The following is a 25,076-nucleotide window of genomic DNA, read 5'->3' on the forward strand; positions in this document are numbered from 1 at the left end:
TTTGATGGTGGACGAGGATCAACAGTAGGGGCTAAGTGGAAAAAGAGTGTAGCTAGGGCTTGCTAGCTACATGACGGTGACATAGACGGGAGATTGTTTGCTAGAAAAAACAGAAATAGGGAAGCTAGGATTGAAGGGGCCCGCCGCGGAACCGGCCTTCTTCCTCCACACAGCTGTACGTGCAGCCGTTTTGTGTCCAAGCGAGGAGGAACGGGAGAGAGCCCTCGACCCGCCGCCGCCGCCGCCATCTCCCGCACCCGGACTCCGGAGCCGTCGCCTGCCTGGTCTTCCTCACGATGGGAAACGCCGCCGCCGCCAAGAAGGGCAACGAGCTGGAGAGCGGTGAGTGGAGACAGCGGCCCCGGCCGGGGGGTAGAGACAGACAGACAGACAGAGAGAGAGAGGGTCGGTCGGGACACGCATGGCGGGCGGGGAGATACGGGACAGGATAGGGAGCAGAGGAGGAGGAGGAGGAGGACGGGCCCGGCGGCGGGACGGACGGGGCTCATTCATTAGTGACCACGGTGTGAACGTGAAACATGATCTGTCCTGACCCATGATGATCGCCACAGCCCGCGTGCGAGAGAGCGAGCGAGCGAGCGACACACATGATACACAGAGACAGACGGACGGACGGAGGGAGGGAGGGAACCGAAGCGTCATTGCTTGCTGACAAGACAAGAGTCAGTCGCTCGGGGCTCCACACACGACCAGCCGATCGGTAGATTTACACTGGTTCCCCCCCCCCCCCCTTCATTATTTATACGGTGCCGAAGCTGCTTTTTAAATTTAACGCTGCTCTCGTGTTGCAGCCTCGTCTTACTTATGAAGTCAGTGCTGCTGTGTGTGTGCGCGCGCGCACGTGCTCTATGTTATTCGGGGTCACATCTCAGATCTGAGTGGAGTGCGAGCACCGCACACCCACACCACACCTCACCTCACCTGTCCGCGTCGGCTGTCCAGACACTCTGCCTGGTCGGACTCGTGCACTGCGATCATGTGGGGGCTTCCGGGGGGTATTTGCCACCGCCGTCAGAGGCCGATTCATTGCCAAGCCTCGCGTGCCATGGCATGTGTCAGGGGACAGTTCACGCTGGGGGGTACTGCGCTGCGCAGCGACGTGCTCCTCCTATTGCCACACCGGGTGATGCACTGAGTTCTGCAGGAGTTGCAATGACAGCTGGGCTGGGAGCAGGGAGCAGTCTTTGTTTGTTTGTTTGTCTGTCTCACCCCTTTGTTCAGGGAGACTTGGTGCTGATGGACTTCTTTGCAATGATTTCCCCGCTTACAGGGCACTGTGTTCTTAGTGTGCCGGTTCGGGCTAAAGACTTCCATCAAGCCTGCTACGGTTAGAGGGGATTCGAACCAGCGACCTGCAGCCCTACGCACGACGATGTGTCCCGCCCTCAGCACGTTACTGTTAATGGGCTGGAAGATGTCGCGAGCTGTTTTCTAGATCGTTGCGCCATCTGATTTTTGTGACGGCTCTTATCGGTCACATGCACATTTTTCCAAACCCTCTCTAGGTTACTGGCCTTTTTGAGGCTTCTTGGAGCGCTAACCTGGCTGAAAAGTGCTCCGAAGCAGTCAGAATCTTACTCTCTGCGCGGTTATAAATCTGATCTTGCATTTGAACATCTCATCTGAGAATTGCAGCTGTGTCCGGTGATTTGAAGGAGAAACCGGTGAAGTAAATGGAAATCCCTGCGAAGCTTCAGAGAAGCTGACAAATGAAATACTCGGAGTTCAGCCCCGTTAGACTGTACCGGCACTTAGGCCATTTACACACTGGGGTAAAAGTGTAAAATCCAGTTTCTCTATTAAGATTAAGTAAACTGATCTTACACAGTCTGCGGGATTAGAAGACCTGTAACGTGAATGGAAGCTTTTTAACCGAGAGAAGTCTGGAAGTTTGAATTCCCTCTCTATGGCTCTTTTGTCCTTCCTCACACTTTGGAGTATTCATCCTGAGCAGGGAGTTTAAACTTCGTTTTGTTTTTGTCAGCGTTTATAACTGTATGCCAGCAGCATTGTTGGAGATTTTGTGTAGTGATAAAATGTAAAAAGTATTTTACCGGAGCAGGAAAAGGCAGGCATTACTTCACCGGTTAGGCAGAATTTGCTTTGCGAAGTCTCCCACCGATTACAGCAAGGCACGTATTTATTACTCTGTAATTTGCAGTGAGTTTTCCGAAGAACCTCAAAATGTATTTTAACACCTGTGAAATTGACCCAGGAAAGAATTCATTCTGCTTGACTGAACGAAAAGAAAAGATTTGGAATATTCCCTATTTAAACAGTTTGTTGTGGGGCAATTGCTGCCACATTTGTGGAAAAGTAGGACGCGTCTTCGTCTCTATCGACATGTCTTTTTCAGTATGGTAAAACTGGTCAAAACTCACAGGTTTGTTTTCTGTGGAGTTGTGGAATATTATTAAAAGTTATGTTTTTGCTGAAATTATTTTGAGTAAGCGTCGCAAAATTGTGGTTGATCATGTTATTGCAGGAAATGAACATAATAGGAAACATGCTTCGCAGATACAAATTCTTTCCAAAAACATACTTCTCAGTTTTGAGGTGAGTTTGGATCTGACCTCCTTGAGCTACTTCACTATGATGCATTGTTTTGTTCTTGCACAAGTATACCTCTTCAAGTAGTAAAAGCAAGTAAAATATCAAGTTTATTTAACTTCAGTTTTCCAGTTTTCCTACCAGATAGTAAGGCCAAATGTCTGCACAGATACTCTCAAGACATGATATGCACTTCTGAGAAAGAGGTGTGTGTGTGTGTGTGTGTTTTTAAATAGGTCCTAAAACAAGACTTTATTATTTACTCTGGGAATTGGTCTGTTTCTTTATTATTGTCCAAGTTTACTTTTACAAAGTTATTTCCATCGTTGTCCCTCTACTATGAGTACTCTTCAATTAATAAAGATTATGGTAAGTCCTCACTTTTGGTTTTCAGATCTAACAGTTATGGAGTTTGTTTAATGAGCAGCTCAGTTAAGTCTGCTTAATTATGACCTTAGTTCAAATATGAGCATGTATTTTAGTATACATTTAAATTTATTTATTTAGCGGGCACTTTTCACCTAAACGACTTACAACGTTAAGCTACTTGCAATTATTTACCCCTTTAAACAACTGGATAAATTTTACTGGTGCAATTCAGGGCAAGTACCTTGCTCAAGGGTACTACAGCTAGAGGTGGGAATCGAACCCACGACCTTTGGGTCCAAAGGCAGCAACTCTAATCACTACGCTACCAGCTGTCCCGCAAGTGCAAGGACACGGAACCACTGAGCTGTGGTTGTTGATGGGAATGAGCAGTTACGGCCTCACTGATACTTATCCTCACTTGTCTGCTGAAATTAGTTTATGCTGTTTGTGCTTTTGATACCTTCTCAAACCATCTTCCAGCTGCACACTGGGTATCCAACAAGTAACTGGTAACAGCAAAGCATTTGAAAAAGTCCTCTCGAAGGTCAACAAGAGTTCATGGGTGAATCACTTCCTAATGTACTTTGTGGTTGACATTTGACCAAGGTACCAGAGGGGTTGCACTTTAATTGTAAAATAATGGTAGGCACTGATTAAAAAGTTTACATTTTAAACCCAGCACACTGGATTATGTTTTGAAAGGCCATCTATTTATTTTAATTCCTCTTTTATTGTATGTATACCTCTTCCATAGTGTCCACTGTGAAGATGAGGGGTTGAGCCATATGTTTGTAAGGAAAGGTTGGAAAATAATTTCTATAAACATGTTTGTACCGTAGTTAATGTTTCCTAAGGTTAAATGACTCTGAGACTCACTTACTTGATATTTTGAGTGCTCTTTTTTGTGTGTTAGCAATGTGAATGTTGTTTTTTTTTTTTTTTTTTTTTTTTTTTTTCTTTTTTCTTAACCAAGTTTCGAGAGAAAATCATCATTTTAATATATTTTAGCTAAACTTTCTGATCAGCATTGTTTATGGATGATGGCAAGGTGGCTGCTATATTGAAATGTGTATGAGAAAGAGGCGATTGCTCAAACTGATGTGAACTTTCCACCGGGATGAGTGAAGTGCACATAATGAACAGTACAAAGTGGGCGTGAGGATTTTCACCAGAGGTACTGCATGGACTCTCGCAAGCTGTCAGTTCATAGGTTATTTATGACCTGCAGCCCTTACAGGTGTTCCCTTAAAGCAGAACACAGCCTAAAAGTCAAACGCTGTTGAATATCTAATGTTTTCATTGAAATACCTCTTTTGATCACAGCTGAAAATGTTGTCATAAAGTGTAAAATATAAATTTTCACGACACTGGCATTGTCTGCTAGTAATCCATATGTACCATAATATACACATTATGTTACTATTGGTACTTCGTATCAATTAAACGTGTAGAAGGTCTTGCATGCAGGGGTTACACTTTTTAAAGGCACTTCTTGTCCGTATTTCTTAATCGCAATATTCAGTCAGTTTTCAACATAATTGCCGTCTCTTAAACTGTGGAAGATGAGAGAAGGTGGATATCCATAGCGGTTTTCTTCATCAGTGCATTGGTGAAAAGAAGTTAGTGGTAATTTTTCTACATTTAAATTTTCAGCAGAGGTACATTTGCCCCATCTCATAGTGATGGAAACAAAAATTAACAATACAGTTTGAGTCTTCAGCACAACACTGAAATCCATAACGCTGGAACCCACACATGTTTTGAATATGTGAACTGTACTGTTCACAGCTTCCAAGAGGAAGTTGTGTGAAAACAAATATTTACTTTTAGCTTAGCTAACATAATTTGATTTTGTGTACCCACAAGATGTCTCGCTGCCTGCCGTGGGACAGGATGCACCCTAGAAAGAAAACCTTACTGGCTTCAGGCTTACAGCACCGTGGCACATGTGTATCTCAAGTGCACTAAAACAAATTACCCAGAAAATATGTAACAGGTGAAGCAGCTAAATGGCCATTTACTGCCTTCTACTGAAAGTGTGACATAGCCCAGCCCTGCACATAGAATTATTGATTTATTTTTTTTTTTTAGGTGTAAGTTTGAGGAAATTGAAAGGATTTTTAACAAAGAAAATTACTTCTATATGAAAGTGGGTGACACAGTGGGTAGTGTTGATGTTCTGCAGCTCTTGGCCTGTGGGTATGAACCCCCCCCTGGGGGGGGGGGGGGGGATATCTGAGAGAGTTCTCAGGTGAATTGATGGCTTTGTGTGTGAGACTATGTGTTTTCCGTGTGGTGGACTGGCACCCCATCCTGTGTACCATTCTTCACGCGGTCTCTTTCAGGGGTAGACTCCAAACCAGCATGATCCGCATTGGGCATGGGGTTACCGGTAAAGGAAAGATCCATCAAATACTTTACAGGTAGTTATACCATGTAAGAAAGCTGTGCTTCTGGTGACTTTGGCTGAAAAGGTTCACGTCCTCCTATAGGCAACCTGTTTTATCCAACCTGGAATAACGCTGCCCAAACTGTACGTAACTATGTAACTTGGGTTCTCCAGATTTAAGCAGTAGTACATGGTAATTACATATCAACTGTAATGAACAATCCAGACAAAGTAGTCCGTCTTAGTTAACGTTATCATCAGTTGTGTGATCATGGAGTTTGTTTGTTGTGTGATCAGTTACGTCTCTGTGTACGACTTCCATGTTTACATTGCGCACTGCACACTTTATATACGTATATAACCTCGTTTCTTGGATTTTTGCACTAATAGTAATTTTTGTAATTTGTGACTTTGCAGTTATGGTCATTTTTGTAAATTTGTGATTTATGCCTTGTGTTCCTTGTTTTCCTTGTGTTTTTCTTTCCTTATGTCCTTATTTATGTCATAGGCTGCTGAGAGGATTCACAGAGTAAGAATCTCGTATGGTGTAACGAACTGTTTACTGTACACATGACAAACTCCTGAATCTTGAGTGTAGACATAATAAAACAAAAAAAATGCATTAAAGGGTGATTAATGCATACAAGTTAATAGCTAAGTTTTTATTCAGTGCAGTACATTCAACTGTGTTAGTGCATTAGCAATGTTAATTTACGTTTTAACTCTTACTGTCCGTCAGTGTCAGAATTGAGCGTGGTTTTCACCGCAGTGCAGTTGAACTGAAAATTTGCAAAGACGTTGGTGTCAGGATACACATTAAAAGTGCATGAAACATATTGCAAGCATTTAGTTTTTGTTTTTAGTCACACACGTAAAGAAGATGTGTGTGTCACCCTTACTTTGCTTTTTTTTCACTTACTGGAAAGTTCTGTCCTATTACCAGTTCTGTGTTTGGAATGAAATTGTAATTAGTTTATTAAAATCAAATAATGACTGACAATGAAAATGCAGTTTTTCTGTTCAAGGGTTTAAGAGCATGATTTTTCTCTTTTTGTGAAAGCGTTAAGTTTTTAGCACTCGTCTTTCTAGTATATGGTGTGTGTGTATAAACCGAAATAGCACAAAATGCTGTTCTCAATAACTTTTTTCACATGAGAGGAATCTCTTGTGAATTTTGAGCAGCCGTTTCCGTTACAGTACTTATCTCCCACAGTAAATAGCTTCTCCTTTCTGTTTACTTAGCACATCCCTATACGGTGACCTAATATGGTGAAAAAAGGCCCAAAGTGCTCTGTTCCCATTCATAAAAGCAGCGAAGACACTGGTTTCAAGTGATTTATTTCACGTCCGTTAGCTTAAGCCATCGAAACCCCCTCTGTTTATGTTCCGCGCCACAGGGCTGTCGGGGCCCTTGTTTGTCGATGACTGGAACCTTCGTCAGAGGATAAATGTAATTACAAGCTTTGAAAGGGTTGACGCAACCAGCCCTGAGTCTGTATTAATTGACATGTACTTTGATTTGTGTCGATCGGTGATTTATGGAGCAGTGTTATGTAAAAGAGTGCTTCCCCAGCACCACGTTTGTAGTGTGAGAACATGGAAGAAAGAGTTCCCTTCTGGACTTCTGGGACATTGCTATTTATAGTTTACGTTCACTTGTGCTCCTTCTCACTAGATTGTGCACTTCCCGACAAAGAAACGGGCATCGAGTAGCGTGCTTTGCAGCTTTAAAATATTTCATCCATTCTGTCAATGGGTAACATCACATTTTTCTTTAAGTATTGTGTGAAGTTTATTTACGACTTTAATTAGTGTTTGTTGGCGTTTTGGAATTGATTGAAATGACCAACCCGGCAACTCAGGGCGTATGGGACAAGCGGTTCGGAAAGTGTGTGTGTGTGTGTGTGTGTGTGTGTGTGTGTGATGACCAGAAGCGACATGTTCTAGGTAAACATTGTAGTATTTATCATTTCAAGCTAAAGGTTGCTTGTGGAATTGCTTAGTTTTGACATGAATCGCCACAAAATTCTGCTTACAAAAGTGTATCCTATGCAGAACGAATGTTAAAATGTGTATCGGGCTTTTTTTGTGACTATTTCCATTTTGGTTCCGAAACTTTTATTTGAGAACATGTTCTAGAGATAAATGTTTTAATGTTAAGCGAATGTTCCGCATACAGTGGTATAATGAAAAGAAGTGGTAGTCATATAGCAGGTCCCCCCCCCCCCCCATGTCTGACGATTTTTTTTTTTTTTTTTCCCCCCCTGCTTAATGCTTCACATCACTCTAGTTGCCAAATTATGGTGTTACAAAATAAAAAAGCCTGTCAGACTTCACTTCTTATGTAGTCTAGCTTTGCTTTCAGTCTCAGATTTTTGTTCTCACTCTTCAAAGTGTTTGTCTGCCACATTTTGCATTGCTGGTATTTAACTGGTTCTGGGAATTTCTTTTCTTGGAAAGCAGCTGAAGAGTTTCAGATGGTGGGTCAGTGACTTGGATTAAAAATAATGTGAAAAGATACACACGCTGACAGATGCGAAGACTACTCTCGTGCCTGGCGGGAGTAAGTCAGTCACCAGCCCTCATGACTCTAATTCATGACTTATTTCAGGAGAAGGTGACCTGCAGCTTATTACTGGTTAGCGTGCAGAACTTTGGAAACGCACTTCGGTTATGCTTGTTTGGTGGGAAACCGTGGCTTTCTACAAGGAAACGGTTCCCTGTTTGTTCAGCGGCCGGAGCTTCTCCTAGCGTCCTCCACGCTTGACTGAGCAAGTCGTGTGGACACGAACAAAGGTGTCCTAAGCTTTGCTATGTATAAACCCCTCTAAGCTGACACACTGAGAAGATTTGTCTGTGTATTACTTCACAATGTGCCCGTGACCAGGTGGCCCAGCAGCTGGCTTACTGCCCTCCATACCCACCCCGCTCTTTTTAATTTAAACCCTCACGCAAGAGATCTTTAACACTTTTCCCCTTGCTTCAGTGACAAGTGTGCCAGTTTAGATCATTTTCATATTAATTTTATTTCTGGAAGAAGTGGCACTCTATGAATTCCCTTATCCATGTGTTAGTCTCTTGACACAGGTGTGAGTGATATACATGGTGGAAGACACCAGACCTGTTCTTAAAGACAATGTACAAAACATTTTAAGGCATTATTGTATGTTATAGTTGGGTGTATCTATATTTTGGGCAGCAGCTACTGTAGAGGTTAGGGGTGTCACCTTGTAATCCTGGGACACGGGTTCAACTCTAACCTTCTGTGGTATTCCCGAGTAAGGAACTTGCTTGGAATTGAACCACTGAAAATACCTTTCTGTACAAATGCCTAAAGAATTGCTAGTAGCATATTTTCTTTTAAGTCTGGTTGAACAAAGGTATCAGCTAAATAATGGTTAATACATGTTTGCCTTGTTGCTTTGGTCATTGTTTTATGAACAGTGCCACACATCACCAGAAGAGAGCGCTATTAGCCTTTTCATACACTGTACCTATGCATGTATACTACAATTTAGTGTGTGTGATAAATCCATAAATGATGTGCTGTTCTTACTGCCGGTCAGTTGTATTCTGATTGTTTGTTTAATTACGCCGGACACCCACTAAGGAAGCTGCTCGATAAACGAATGAACTCTTGGCTACGTGGGACGAGACAATTTTTTTTTTTTTGGTCAATAAGTAGTATTTACACACAGAATACATTTAATTGCTTTTGACTCGCTGCAGTAAAACCCGAGAAGATAGGGACATGCCCATGCTTTCACTGAAAACACATTCAAGTGCTCTCAGTGTCTGCATTGGTTTTGGTTTCGTATAATAGTTACAAGGCATCAGAGGAGGAAATGTGACTAAACCACAGGACTGCAGTTCTGCAATGTCTCATTTTGTCTGGTCATTTTGCAGCTCAATTAATTTGATATGAGCCTGCGTTGCCTGTGCAAGGAGTTCTAATTTTCACTTCATGCGGTGTATTTCATAGTAGGACTCACTGCAACGTGTATATCCTTTTAATTGTAACTTGTAATAGACAATATGATTTTTTTTTTTTTTAATTACAAAAAGTTTAAAAGTGTTAAAAGTGCCTTGGGGAAAACAAGTCTAAGTAATAGAATAATAAGATAAGAAAATTAGTTATGGTGGAAAAGAGCATATGCACCAACCCTGCAAGGGCTTGTTTTGAGACCCTTGCGCTCAATGTGTTCATCTCTTGAGGAAGTCTCAGGAGTGCGGTACGCCAAAAGGCCGCTCAGTACATGACAAACAGGAAACATCCCCTCTCGCTGCTGGGTTGCGTGTCAGAAAGAGTCTCATCTCCCCGCCAAACTGTCGAGAGCTTGTGTGTGTGTGTATATGGCACATGGGAAGGACCGGCACTCGAACTACAGCATGCAGAGGCTGGCCAACTTGGCCGGACAGTTCCTTTACAAAGGCTACCAGGAGCAGAAGAGCGAGTGGCCACATGTTTTAGAGTTTGCTCTCGATTCTGATAGATCAAGTAAGTGTCAGCGGTGCTGCTCCTAAGGGGAAAGAGCTGCCCAAATCTGCTGCCAGATCTAGGAATTATTTCTGAAATTTTTATTAACTAAGCTGTTAAAACAATCTTACCATAATTAGATTTTTTTTTTTTTTTTTTTTGTCATGATTCTTTGTTGAAATCATTGAAACCCCCATAAGCATATTTTAAAGTACTGTTTTATATGTTTAGTATCGGTATTAAAATCAGCACATAAACTTAAAATGTTTTTATTTGAATCTATATGTGAAAAGATATTGCTTTTATGAGTATTTGTGAAAATAAATAAATTCTCAATGGAAAGAAGTTTTATGTAATTGTAGGATTAGGTGATATGACCATCTGAGTTAAGGTAGCATCTTGACTCTTTCTTTACTGTTCAGTATCCCTATGTAGGGCTGCATATTCTTTTTTTGTTTTTCTGTATGCATTTGCTGTCAGAGTGGTAATTCTTCTGCATATTGTCTGTTTGTGTTGGTCCAGGTAGCGCTACAGTGTTGATAAAGCAGAGAGCATTAAGGTTATTTAAAATAGAAGACAGGCAGCCAGGATGCTGAACTGATCTGTGCTCATTTATACTCAAAAAGAATGACTCCTTGGTTTTTATTTTATTATCATGTATTCATTCTCTTGGTTTCTTGATCAAAACAATTAGATTCACTAGAAGTGAAACATTCTGGGCAAAACATTCTTTGTATGTTTTTCTCCGTCAGCCCAGCACTAGAAGCGCTAGATGAGCATGCTCATAAGTTGCTGTTGTAGTTTTGGTCAGTCTCTCGGCATTTTTGATTTGCCCCAGTGTAGAAAAGTTGTTTGTTATCCCATTTCCTCTTGTTGTTTCTTAAGATCATTAACATCTATTCCAGTACCTTCAATAATAACAAGAACTGGAGTGGTAAATCTGTGTGGACAGTTCCCAATTATCTTCCACTGTTACACCCTCTCCAGTAGCCTTTAGAGCTGTCATCTTAGCTAAAATGTCATCACGACATAATAAAGAAAGCCATGCAGTAGAATGTATAAAATGGAAAGACATCAAAGACCTATTTAAGCATTAAGTTTGAAGACGATATAAAGACAGTGTCAAAATTGTCTCTGTTAAACCCCACTTCACCACAAACGCTTTCAGCAACAGGATGCAGGCCTTGGCTGGTTTGCTGATCAAATGGCTTACTAGAAAAATGAACTTCTGAGTAGCTATTTTTGGCCTAGCAGACACTAATCTTGATATTATGAGCCGTTTGCGTGTCCCTTTGGGCTCCTCATAATAAATGCTGAAATCTACCAGCACAGATGAGTTTTGTTTGGGTGGATTGCCTTTCACTTTGCTGGTATGTAGACATCAGATATATTAGCATATTTAAATTCCAAAAGGATAGTTTATCTGATAATCCAAAGGAGATTTTATGTGGTGGTTACAACAAAATACCTTTTAAATATTATGGAACTGAAAGCCAACAAAAAGCAGCGGTTCATCACAATTAAGCCTTTCTTTAAAAGGAAGCTAGTAATAACATTTAACCTTATTGTGTGTCTGTGTGTGTGTGTATGTGTATATATATATATATATATATATATATATATATATATATATATATATATATACATGTGTGTGTATATACAGTATACAGAGAGAAAAAAACAGTTATTATATGAACAAGATACTGTCCTTATTTTTTTTGAATCTGTACTAATTTGTACTTTAAACAATTGGGCCGTGTTCAAATTAGGTTCAACTTTTGGAATGGAAAAAATGACATTCTTTGTGTCTGCTTGTAGGGCTATGTAACATTTTTTGTTAAAATTGTCCTTGAAGAAAACGTACTGAATCAGGGATCTGTTATCCGCATGTTGCCCATTGCTGCTATTGTTTCACTTTCACAAATTTGTGGTATGAGATTTAAATGTTGGCCTAAATCCATTTGCCTATCACGTACTGCATTCCTTTAAGATGAGTGATAAAAGAAGTTTTGTGCCTATGGGCTTTTGAGGGTCTGGTGTTACAGTCCTCCCTAGATCTGTGCTGCATTTCTTACTTGAGTTATTATCACTTATGTCTATATATTCACATAGCAGACTCTAGGTTGCTAGTAAAGTCAGTCTTTACAGCTGCGCAGATTTATTTCAGATGTTATGTTGTTGTTTTGCATATGTTGAGTATCACAGTGCTGACATGTTTTGTTATATTACTGCCATGAAGTAATTGTGTGAACTAACAAATTTGCTTTAAATTGTTGTAGCTCGTTGTATGTAGTAGATGTTTGTGCCCGCTGTGGTCTTCTGTTGAGAGAATCATTCTCTGAATGGTCCCTGCTACAGCACGAAGTCAAGTGTTAATTCTGTACAGATTCTGTTACCATGGCAATGGTCTCCGCTTAATCTAATTGCAAACACTTTAGCATCACGATGCGTTTTACATCCTCGGTTTCATTTCAGTTCCCACTCAGAATTAAAACAGTGCCAATCTGTTTGTTGCCTCCTGGCTTTCGGAAGCAGAACATTTATAGAGTTGCAAAATGCGAATTTAAAAAAAAAGTTAGTTTCCGCAATATTGACACACTTCTTGGTTGTACTCGACCTTCGGTTGTATTCAGAATGTGAGAGAAATCTTCTGAATTTTTTTACGTACGTCAGGAGTCTGCATCATAATGAATGGTGAGTGAATATTTGTCTTGATGTTTAATCTTAAGGTGCAAGGTGTCCTTTGATTACATTTCTTTATGCTTTATTTGATTTCACAACCTTTTGTCAAAGATACAATGAGATATCAAACAGTGATTGCAATACTGTAACTGTCTAATCTGCTGATTGTTGAACAAGGCTTATTTTTGAATTTGCCAGCTGCATCTAATATGTATTTTTATGTATAAAGATGTAAAACTGGCAGATACAGGTTACTAAATATTACTGTCAGTAGTATATAAGCTTGGTGTGTGCTGTGAGATATTCATCACATGGTTGGAGTGTGGTGCTTGAGGGCTTATTGAGAAGTGCAACTTCACCCCCTTAGTTTCCATGCTATTTGTCACGTGCATTGTCTTCCTGTCCCTCCACACCGGAAGGAACTTTCCCCTCAATGGAGAGTCATCATTGAGTGTTCTGAGAAGTTGGACATGCCTGAATTATCATGTTGCATTTCTTATAAAATTTGGGAGAAAATTCTGTGGGTTTTAGAATGAATGTCCTGTCCAACACATATGTATCGCCTTCAAAACGCTGTTACAGTTAAGATGTCTAGGTTACCGTAACATAAATGTGTATATGTTTCTCAAAAAAAAAAAAAAAAAAATTCTAGGAAGGTGATCAGGAATTGTCGATATTCTGATAAAGTTTTATGCAGCTACTCGTTTGAACTTTGGTTCATATGGTGGAAAGGAAATAACTGTACTTATAGATGCAGACGTGATTTTTGTTTCTCTTCCTGCTAATGTACACATTGTATTTTCTATGAGATGTACGTCGCTTTGGAGAAAAGTGTCTGCTAAATGAATAAATGTAAATGTTAACGGTGTCATACTCACACAGCCCACTGACCCTTTTACTGTGGCCAGCTTCATTGGTATCCAGAATGTATGTGATATAGCTTGCTGTAAGCAGCAGTGGTGTTTTTAAATATTATAAATTCTGGATTTGGCCTATTTCAACATTAACCATTAAAATTTTAATAAATTGCAGATTCCTGTGTACACTGTATAACCCACCAAGTGCATGTGTCACCATTCATGCATTATTTTATTGTCACTGAGAATGAATTCCAACAAAAAGAGAAATGGTAACCTTGCAGTGTATCATCTTGAAATGTTGAATGTTCATACCTTCTTGCATAGGGCTTTTTAAAATGGTAAATTACAGTAAGTCCACACCAACATGAGACAAGCATTCAGCAAATTTACTTCTGACAAAGAATATGTCACACAAAGGGCTGTGAAGCTAACACAAAATGTAGAAACACCTCTCTCATTAAGCAAAAAGTGTTGCAGCCTTTTTCCTCAGAGCCCAGCAAAAGCACCAACATTGTAATGAAGATCTAGCTGTCAGTTTTCATCTCGAAAATGAAACATGGTCTCTCACAGAGAAGGTTTTGGATATGACACCAGTGCAAGACATCAATTCAGGGAAGGGCTTGTTGAGTAGGTGTCAGCTGTATGAATAAATTGAAGTCAAGAGGGTATACTGTAAATTAGTGTGACTTACACCAGGTGTAAGATTGGGGAAAATATCTTTGTGGATATAAAGGAAGTTGGCAACTGATATAAACAGCATTAATAAATAGGAAGTTGTCTCAAAAAAATTTCAAATAAATCACATTTTGAGCATTATATTTACTGAACTTAATCAGACCATGGGTTTGAACCATCATCAGAGTTTGTGGAAAAAAAGGATTCTGGTGCAGCCCATACAATATCTGATAACACAGATATGGAAAAGATTTCTATTTGAATGTGACACTACAGCACGGTGACTTGGCAATTACAGAGGTATATGACAGGTCACCTGAAACTGCTTATAAAATTTGATTTTCTTTGCCAATTTTGAAGAACAGTTGTTTGTTTGCGTTTGATCTTTTTTCTAAGCCCATTTGCAGTTGATTTGAACAGCACTTCACATGACATTCAGAATGATCTCATACGTGTGCAGTGCTACAGTAGCCAAATGACCACCGTTGCTGTGTTCAGTTTTTTTTTTTTTTTTTTTTTTTCTTCCCCCCCTCCCTCTTAAGGGCACCTCCCTCCCAGCCGAAATAGCACAACTCTGCCAGCTGCCTGTGTCCTCTCTATTTGGAAGCAAGTAGTTCTTTGAGCAGCTATTTATTCAGCCTTAACAAATCAAAATGCACATCCCACGTTGGTGACACATTTTCGCATTAATCTGTGTGTTGCAACAGCGCAGAGCATCAAACCAGACATTGATGAAATTTGGCTTTATGAAGTAATTTCTAGTTTTCTGGACGGAGAAGCAGAAGCAACATGTAAAGCAAGAGGGTGGTAAATAGTCAAATCCATTATATTTGTACCTTGTGTTACAAGGTTTTGTATTTCTCAGTATAGGAACATTTTCATTTTATTTTTTATTGCATTTTCACTTGTTTTTAAAAAAAAAAAAAAAAAAAAATTTGCAGGGCAAAACTGACTGTCATTTAAAATGAGTAATGTATTCAGTGAAATTTGCTGAGAGGCCAAGGTATTTATCGGTGTCTCACGGCTTTTCTAAACATATTTCTATCATTGTATATTTTTTATAGGTATACCTGAAAGTTTTGCAGAAACTAGACAGTGAGTGAGCAGAGGTATGTCTAGTATTATGCTTTTTGGAACTTGTTTCTGTTATGAATCACTTCCACATAACCATTAAAATATAGTCAGGCTTTTAAGGGGTGAAATACTTTTCCTTTCTCTAACTTACCTTTTTTGTTCTACATTGTTTTACATTGTTATATTTTTACATAGTTTTTTTTTCTCCTATGGTGCCTGAAGCAGATATTTAACAAGTGAAGGAACACAGCACTGTCTTGTGTGTGTAAAGCACACTGAGCAGATGTGAACATTTTCATTTTTCAGTCATTTGAATGTACATTTTATTATTGCTTCATATAATAAAACAGACATCCATTTCAAGTTGTACGTTGTCTCGTATCCAGTGTTTGTAAGATAGAGTAACAATTCGCCCCTGCTTTCAATGAGCTGTTGATGAAAATAGAGCAAATAGTCTTACGGCAAAATTTTATTTCATAACAGCTTTATCTGATGTTTCTAACAGAACATAAACAACCATTATCATGTAATTAAGTTTGAAGAAGTCGTGCTGGGTGATGATTCCTAACACACAAAATGTACACACTAAAATAGAAACTTTCTCATAAGATGTCAAAATGCCAAATATTCTATGGAAAGTTTTCTATTAAAAAAAACTGTTCTTCCATAAAAGAATCAGGTTTTCCTCAAGTATTCTTTATGTATAGGAAATTAGAGTTTCTGTATTTTACCGTTTACTGCAGTAAAATTGTTTGATATGTACGTTTGTCCATATTACAGCGTTGCATAAACCAAATTTGATTTCTTGTTCCGTAGTCCTTGCATAATGGCTTTTCACATCAAAATTTGTTCCTTTTGTAACCTTTATTATCAACTCTGAAGTGTCATTCACTTTTTCGAATACTTCAATTTCTGTTCTCATGCCCGCAAATGGTTTAATATGCAGGCATGACCTGGAATTTAAATGGTTTCTAAAGTTCCTTTGTGGATTGTGGTGGTATTCAAGGGGCTGCAAACTGACAGAACATTTTTATCTATAGCTGTGTATTTTACTATAGCTGTGCAGTATGTCTGATGTAGGCTAATACAAAGGGAGTTCTTGATTAGTCTTTAGCAGAATGTGGTAATAAATCTTGTTTAATACTGTTTTCAAAGGGGAGAGTGTGTGGTGTTGCAAGAAAACTGCTCCTGTCATTTTTCTCTGTCGGTCTGATAATGACACTTGTAATGTTCATTGCATCTAATCCATGTTTTGTATTTTTGATGTTCTTGTTGTGCAATACATAAACCTTTCTCTCTTTCTCTCTCTTTCTCTCCTTCTCATTATCCCATCCGTGTGGGTGTTCCTGCAAACCCTTGGTGATCTTTAGAGACTTTTGGTATGCTCATTCTTTCACGAGATGTCCAAAGTCACAAAAACCGCCAATCTCTCTCTCTAATCATTTTAAGGGGTATATTTGAATCAAATTTGCTTCAAAGTGATGGTTCTTGTTTTAAGAATTTGATGTTTTTCATTAAGGTAATAAAATATAAATATGAAACATTTAAAATTAATTGAAAGCTATGGATTTTTTTTGTTTGAAGTTTCTGTGATTATGGATGTCTCCTGTCTGCTGTCTGTTCCATGTAGTTTGTCTTTTTGCAGTAATAAAAAGATTACAGACCACAGGCTTTCTAATTTACACCATATTATAGTATCTCTTCAAATGATGCTCAACAGTTCCTTCCTTTACAGTTCCAAAATAATTGAACTGTAAAATGTAGAAAACTCTTGGCATCAATGTCTTTTTTTGAGATTTTATATCACAGAACTTAACGATTGTTGCTTTTGCATTAAATACATTTATCCCCTGCTATTCGGTCTCCTAATAAGTTTTTTGTTTTTCTCCCCCCCCCCCCCCCCCCCCCCCCCCCCACATATCTGGTTTGAGATTATTAACACCACTTACCATTAATTAGTCTGGATTATATAAATAACAATCTACAATCTGCTGCATCTGGTCCAGCCCACAATGCTTGATCCAGCGTGATAAACTGAAACATGATAATAACATAATAATAAGAAGGTTTTACATACCGGCCCATGTTTTCTACAACAGTACACTTTGTGGAGTCACTGAAATAAGATATTATAATGTATTTATTTTCCTGGAACAAATTGAGAAAAAGTAAGACTGCAAAACCTTTTAATGTGTTACACTAATTTGCTTTGATATTAGGCTTTGTTAAGGATAGATTTGGAAAGAACCTGTGATGGGGTTGGAACAATTTAAGATTTTTTTTCACATAGAAACAAAAGTAATTTCATTTCATTACTATTTAACATTCAGTCCGTTTTCAGGAATGAATTAGGGCCAGTTAACGGGGGATAACTGTAATTTTAAAAATGTATTTTAAATATAAATGGGTTTTGCTAAATGTCATCCAGCCTTTTTCACTTTGGTTTAATCTTACTGCAGTTATTTAAAGAACCCATTGACCTGACACTTATGTTGAAATGGTTTTCTGTGTTGACTGCAACTTCCCAACCCCCAAACTGCAAGAAATCACCTTTGAGAAAAAATGGTTCATATGTTCTAACTGAATACTTTTTTTCTCCCTCCAGTGAAAGAGTTCTTAGCCAAAGCCAAAGAAGACTTCTTAAGGAAATGGGAATGCCCACCACAGGTACAGACCTGAAATGTTAATGTTAAGAAAAAAATTATCCCCCGCCCTCCCCATTGCAGAAATATCAGGTTGCTCACTGTTAACAACATACTTCTCCACTGATGTATGCTGATCAGGCCACGAAAATAATTCTTGCTGAAGAGAGAAGGTTTTTTTTTTTTTAAAGCAAAAATAAATATGTGATTCTGTTATGGAGGTCAAATAGTCTAATTTTGTATAAATTCTTTGTCCAATTAGCTTTTTTCTTTTTATGAAGTAATTGCATTATGTTACCTTACATAATGATACTTTATTTTTAACCGATGCTTTAAACACCGAGGTTAAATACACGTGGAATATAATCCCATAGTACCTTTCTACTTCAATCCTTTTTTTAATGGCTTGGGGGACAGCTGGTAGTGTAGTGGTTAGAGTTACTGCCACTGTCCGGCTGTATAAATGGGTAAATAATTGTAAGTTTGTAATTGTAAAAATTGTTACCTTAACATTGTAAGTCGCTTTGGAGAAAAGCGTCAGCTAAATGAATAAATGTAATGTAAATCTAATGGTTTTTGAGGATGGGATGTTGTTAATCCTGTTTAAACTGATCCAAAGGGTTTCTTCTTCAGTGCACAACAGGTCTAGATGACTTTGAAAGGATAAAGACGCTTGGCACAGGCTCATTTGGAAGAGTTATGTTGGTAAAACATAAAGGAACAGAGCAATACTACGCAATGAAGATACTGGACAAGCAGAAGGTTAGTAGAGCATTAACTGCTCTGTTGTTTTAGAGGTGTGTGGTGTAATGTAGTACTTTCCCTTCTGACAGATGCAGTCACAACAGCAGCTGTATTCCAGACTTTTTTGGTCATGTCCTTATAATGTAGTGTTCAATGTCAGCATTTTTCCAGCATCCTCGATCAGGGGAATCCCATCTGGAAAACAATAGTTTGAGTAGTGTGAATTCTCAGTTTCTTTTGTATGAGTTTTTTTCAGTATTCTCAATAGTTACCATGGGAGCATGGTGTAGTGTGACCATTTTTGAAGAGTACCACCTCCTGACCATGGAACAGTTGCTCTGGATGCATGGGCTGAACAACTGTTTTATTAACAAATGTAAAGTTTTCGATCCTCAATCTGAAAGAAAATTCTAAGTAAAATTGTCATGTTCTCTGTATGTCTAGGTCTTCTGCTCTTCTGTTTACTTCAGCCACTCTGGCCCTTTTATCAAAATGAAATCACCTTTCTGAAACTGTGTATCACCTGTTCCCTGTTGATGTGCAACTAATTTATACAGTATAATAACTACTGAACTCTGAGGGATGTTATTTTAATCGTCTTCACTAAATAATCTGTTGATATTTAAGGTTTTATGACACATTGATCAAAATGACAAAGGTAAAGACAGTTTGACGTGAACAAATTGAATAGACACTTGTCATATCCACCCACACCAGTTCCCTTAAAGTATATGAGTATTTTGTACCATTATATATTCATGAAACATCACTAAAATTCACACCCCTTGTTCTTTATCTAATATACTGTGCATCCTGCTGGCTCATTTGTCACCTCAGATTTAATGACGTATCCTTTTCTGTTGCGTAGGTGGTCAAACTGAAGCAAATAGAACACACACTAAATGAGAAGAGAATACTGCAGGCCGTCTCCTTTCCTTTCCTTGTCAAACTGGAGTATGCCTTCAAGGTGAGTTCATCTTTTATTTGTACTGCTTCTATTTGTGGCATTTTTCCATATGCAATATTTTGACCATCTTGTTATTTCACTATGGGGTTACTTAATGTTTTGATTTTGTTGTTTGTGAAATATGTGTATCAGGTAATGGTGTCCTGCCCAGTTTGCCACCTTGAATCTAAATGCAATAATTAAAGGATTTATCATTTGTTTCATCCTAGCTAAAAATGTTTTGTTTTTTTTTTTTTCTTTTTTTCCCCCCCCCCCTTCCCCTACCATTCAAGGACAACTCCAATTTGTATATGGTAATGGAGTACGTACCAGGTGGAGAAATGTTCTCACATCTCAGACGAATTGGAAGGTTCAGGTAGGGTTAAAATTACCGAGAAACAGAGTGCAATTTGTTTCAATCATAAATATATTGCCTTTAATTTTGTTTGAGCTGTTAACTGGTTTTCAGTACTTGATGTTTCTTGGCCTCTGACATACTATTTGCTTGTTTTAAAGTTTATGTGCTTTTTCTTCCACAGCGAACCTCACGCACGTTTTTATGCAGCTCAGATAGTTCTGACATTTGAGTACCTGCATTCACTAGACCTTATCTACAGAGATCTAAAACCTGAAAACCTTCTCATTGATCAACATGGGTACATCCAGGTTTGTCACTGTGGACATGGTCCACCCTCTGCTTTTGGTTGTGCTCATATTTTATATTTCCCAGTCATAGGTCACTTTTTATTTTAGCATTCCTAGTGGTCATATTGAGAATTAACATTAAGATCCATTTTCAGAGTATATGCTTATGCGGACAGAAATCTTTTATATTTTACTTTCTCAGGTCACAGACTTTGGTTTTGCCAAAAGAGTAAAAGGTAGGACTTGGACATTGTGTGGAACCCCAGAATACCTGGCACCAGAAATCATCCTTAGCAAGGTGAGCTTCTTACTGCATCTTAGTGATGGGTTGAATTTAACATGACCTGTAGATAGAGTATTGAAAATGTAGAAGATTCTCCATTACGTTTTACTATGTAGAAAAGTTTTTGGTATATAATGAGCCATGTCTTGTACTGTGGTCATGTTGTCTAGGGTTACAACAAAGCTGTAGACTGGTGGGCCCTGGGAGTGCTTATCTACGAGATGGCAGCTGGTTACCCTCCCTTCTTCGCCGACCAGCCCATCCAGATCTATGAGAAAATTGTGTCTGGCAAGGTGCGGAAAAGTTTCCTCACGTAATGCTTACTGTGATGATACATAATGATTTATGGAACCCATAGGTTTTAGCAAAGTTTATCAGAAGAAGTTTGCTAGACAAATATTAATATTGCACTATGTAACTTGATAATATAAAATAGAACAGGGGTCCTGATGCTTTGGAGGTTGGTTTTTTTCACTGTGAGCACCATCAGTTATTCTTACTCAGCCTTTTTTGGATATTAAATGCAATGGATTATTCGAATCATGCTGCCCTGAAAGCACTACTTTAGAAATCACTGTAATTTTTCAGCCATGCTGAGCCAAGCTAAATTTTAGAAAACTGCTGTCTTACTTTCCCTTTGTGAAATTTTAATATACATCCATCATCAGTAACAATTTGTCCTATGCAGGGTTACAGTGAGAGAAAACTTTTAATTTAGTTAAATTTTTCAAGAAGAATAATGTAATTGTTTAATTAATAGAAACAACATTGCCATTTATTTTAGGGGTGAATGTAAACAGTTGTTTCAAAACATTATTTCCCACGTTAGCATAGTTACTTTTCATTAATTCTACAAATGTGATTGTAAACTGAAAGGTTTTTTCACCCAGTGTATAGAAAAAATGGTCTCCTGGTTTGTTTGGGATGTCCTCACATTGTGTGGTACTTGGCATAAACCCTCTGTCATTATGTCTTTATTCACACTGCTGTAGTAGTGATAATGGCTACCCTGCCCACATAGTCGCAGTAGTGTGCTCCATGGCATACAGCATTGTGTCTCTGCACTGTAAAATAGAGCGGTCTATGGAAGGACCAGTGTTGCCATGGCATTTTGAGCTTGTTCCACAGTTGCATTCATGTAATCCTGAAGTTGGCATCTAAGCATGTTTTGAAAAATGTGGTCCGTGTCCTTGAATCGGGTTTGGTGTATTGGTTTTTGAACAACTCGAATTTCAGATTCATGTGCTTTTACCTTTGTGAGAGGGATAATGTTTGCAGGAAGCCAAACATCTCCTGTACAGTTGGAGCTCTCGTTTCAAAAGTCACCTGGTAGTAAATTATTGTGAACACGTACAATAATTTGTACTTAAAAATTTGAGTTTCAGAACATTTTCATGATATGGTTATTTTCAAATGTCTTTTTTTTTTTTTTTTTATCTTGGAAATTGAACCTTACATATTTTCTTCTTGCATAACGCTCATTAGACATCCTAACCTCCTCTTTTGTAGGTACGATTCCCCTCTCACTTCAGCTCAGATTTGAAGGACCTTTTGAGGAATTTGCTGCAGGTGGATCTAACCAAGCGGTACGGTAACCTGAAGAATGGTGTCAATGATATCAAAAACCACAAGTGGTTTGCAACAACAGACTGGATTGCCATTTATGAACGGAAGGTAAGATGTTACTTCTTAAAAGCGCTACTGATGCTAAAACAATATATAATAGAAATAATTAAAAAGTATGCAGAATTATTCATCTGAACTGATGCCCCATGGAGGTACATGGCATAGGAAGTAATTAACTACATTTCATATTTATTTTACCCTTATGTTATAATCATTACTGTATTTCTTAACTTTCCATCATTATTCTTAGTTATTTCAGTGACTTTAATTATAATACCTGTTCAGGTGAATTTCATAGAATGTTGTAGGTATGTTGTGAATCCAGTTGACTGAGAATTGCATGCAGTAGTAGAAGCACGCAGTAACAAACATCTACTGATTGTGTTCGAAAACATATTAAGTGTTGTTCTGTAAAAGATGTAGGAGTGCAGTATTTTCTTCAAAAAATATCTTTTGTAACCAGAAAACACAATAAAAATATAAAAGCACATTTCTTTTTGTAATATTTGGTTTAATTTTAAAATGCATCCCTCTGCAGGTCCATTGGTGTAACTGCAAGGTTAAGTGCTTTACAGTGTATCAAGGTCACAAACTGGAGTGCTGTACAGTATCTGCAGAATTACTTGGTGTGAGGTGCTGTGTAACAAGGAGTCTCTACAAAAAAAATGTTTTTTTTTTTTTTTGGGGAGGGGTGCATTTTTGTTATGGGAAATTTTGAGCAACAACTTTTTAAATTATTCGAGAGCTGGAGTTTGGAGCTTTCTGTGGATGTTTGCTGCTATTGGAGGCAAAAAGAAATTTTTGGGTAGTGTTGGCAGACAGTTATATTAATCTGTCATTTTCTTATTCAAGCTGTAAGTGATGCAGTGCTTCTATTTAAATTTGGGTTTGTGCTTATAGGTGGAGGCCCCTTTCATACCAAAGTGCAGAGGTGCTGGAGACACAAGCAACTTTGACGACTATGAAGAAGAGGACATTCGCGTTTCTGTTACAGAAAAATGTGCTAAAGAGTTTTCAGAATTTTAAGGGCATGTGAGTGAGGTCACATCAGGGCTCAAATGTTGGGATTGTTGCACTCTGCTAAGAGAAGGGTTGGATCTGAGACCATCCAGTTAGTTCAAATAATTACCTAGTTCCTTCATTCCACAAGGTTGAATGAGGTTCTTATTGCCATGATCCATGTGTGCTGTTAGCACAACCATATATACAGGCACATTTAAGCAGACACTTTTTGTTGCCCCTTTGTTTTGAACTTTGAAGCAGTTGTTGTCTTGAATGTTGTTTTGCCCCTTGTTCAAAGCAGTTGTATTTTTATGGATAAAAACAGCAACTAGAAAAGGCTACATTTCTTTAAACATCCTTTAATGTTGACAGTTTAACTAAGTGATGTCCCTGGCAGTTTTCTGTATGTTGTGTAATTTGGGTTGAATCAAGAGAAATGTGTTGCTTCTATTTCTTGCCAGCTCAGTTCTGTCTGTTACATGTATGACAATTTTTAAATTAAAATCAAAATCCCTCCTTAGCTCAGACTAAAACTTTGACAACTCCTTCCACAAGCAGTACTTGTCCTTTGTGCATATGTCTGTCAATCAAAAAAAGGTTTAAGACATCATGTGTGTTCAGATCATGACCAAAAATAGAAGTAAATAGATGGCAAAACAAGGGAGAACTAACCCCTGTTTCATAGAAGCCTGGTTCCACCTAGCTTACAAAAATGTAATTCTTCACTCACTCAATATTCACGCATTTATACAGCTGGTTACTTTAGACAGTGGCCAAATTATAAAGCAGGAAACCATAAACATTCGATCTTTGTATCATTTGTAGCAGTGTTGTACACTTTTAATTGTTTGTTTTTTTGCACTCCATAAGCCAAGTATTTAAAAAAATAAGACAAAGGAAAGTTTAATGAAAATGTTTAGGGTGCAACAAAACTTATGGCACTCTATATGTTTCAACTTATATGTTCCAACTTAAATTGAATTTTTTTACAAAAACTGGTACTTGGAGTAAATTACTAAATCATTTGATCCATTGCTTGCTGTAAGGTAGTGGGGAGATTGGGTTTTGTCTGTGAAACACTGAACTGGCTTGGGCTAGAGCATTGTTTTCTGCATTATTTTAATCATTAACCTAAGTTCTCAAAAGAAATTGAAAAACTGCCATATTTTCATGCTTTACATTTTTACTTCTGTATTTTTGGATGGATTAATTTTATTCTTATGAAAGAATGTAGTGCCACGAACTAGTAGATATGTATATTTGTTAAATGCTTGATTTTAAGTTGCTTCCACACACCAACTAAAACAACATTTTAGTCATTTATTTGCAAGCATTGGCACATTTCTATAATATTTTATTCAGTCCCTTTTTGGCACATTTCATAAAACACATTGCATTGTTTCAGATTTTTTTTATTTATACATATATTAGGGAAAGATGCTGTCTAATAAATTTTATTTTTAAACTGTTAAAATGGAATAGTTTTTCTGCTTACGTTCCACAGTTTTGCCCTCACTGATGTACAACCGTTTTAAAGATATTTGCATCACTGTGTTAGCTGTCACACTTGCTGGAGAGTGAGTTGGTATGAAGTATTTTACGGCCTTCTAAGTTATATGGCACCCCTCACTTTTTATTTTTTTTATTTTTTTTTTTTTTAAAATAAATACTTGTATCTAGCCATTTCACTGTACCTGTTTTGACTCTAATATCAATTATCTTTGTATTTAGTTTATTGAATGTTTTGCACAACAACATCATTAGAAGGCTAACAGCAGTTTTTGACCACCCCTATTTACTTGTACGTGCAAGGCAAGTACCAGATACTGTACTGTAGCAGAATATGTAACAAAAGGTGTGTGCGTGTGCGTGTGTGTGGATGTATTATATAAAAATAATACCTATATCACATTAATAAATGAACAGAAAATTCTTTGTATGAAAATATTAATCTTTTGTATTTCATTTAGAATGAGGATATGCTGTTGTATGCTAGCTGTATGCGATAAAATCTACAGTAACTGTTGTCCTTTAAAGATTTTAATAAATGCTGGAGATCACATTTAACATTTTTGTTTTGAGAATTTTAGA

General features: G+C 38.1%; 1 protein-coding gene across 3 annotated transcripts; it reads left to right on the forward strand.

Annotated features, from left to right (window-relative positions):
• On the forward strand, positions 1–25,035 carry prkacbb (protein kinase, cAMP-dependent, catalytic, beta b). 3 transcript variants are annotated; one of them, XM_018753765.2, is made up of 10 exons: positions 1–342; positions 17,703–17,764; positions 18,373–18,501; positions 19,352–19,450; positions 19,723–19,805; positions 19,969–20,095; positions 20,277–20,372; positions 20,528–20,650; positions 21,867–22,031; positions 22,884–25,035. In XM_018753765.2, the coding sequence occupies exons 1-10, from the start codon at positions 297–299 to the stop codon at positions 23,007–23,009; spliced, it is 1,056 nt and encodes a 351-aa protein (XP_018609281.1). In that variant the 5' UTR covers positions 1–296; the 3' UTR covers positions 23,010–25,035. The 3 variants fall into 3 exon arrangements, with proteins under 3 accessions (XP_018609281.1, XP_018609280.1, XP_018609282.1); XM_018753764.2 differs by lacking the exon at positions 1–342 and adding an exon at positions 9,580–9,827; XM_018753766.2 differs by lacking the exon at positions 1–342 and adding an exon at positions 12,443–12,500.
• Positions 25,036–25,076: the final 41 nt, after the last annotated feature.

The sequence above is a fragment of the Scleropages formosus genome, chromosome 3 (assembly GCF_900964775.1).
Source record: "Scleropages formosus chromosome 3, fSclFor1.1, whole genome shotgun sequence".
Taxonomy (NCBI): domain Eukaryota; kingdom Metazoa; phylum Chordata; class Actinopteri; order Osteoglossiformes; family Osteoglossidae; genus Scleropages; species Scleropages formosus.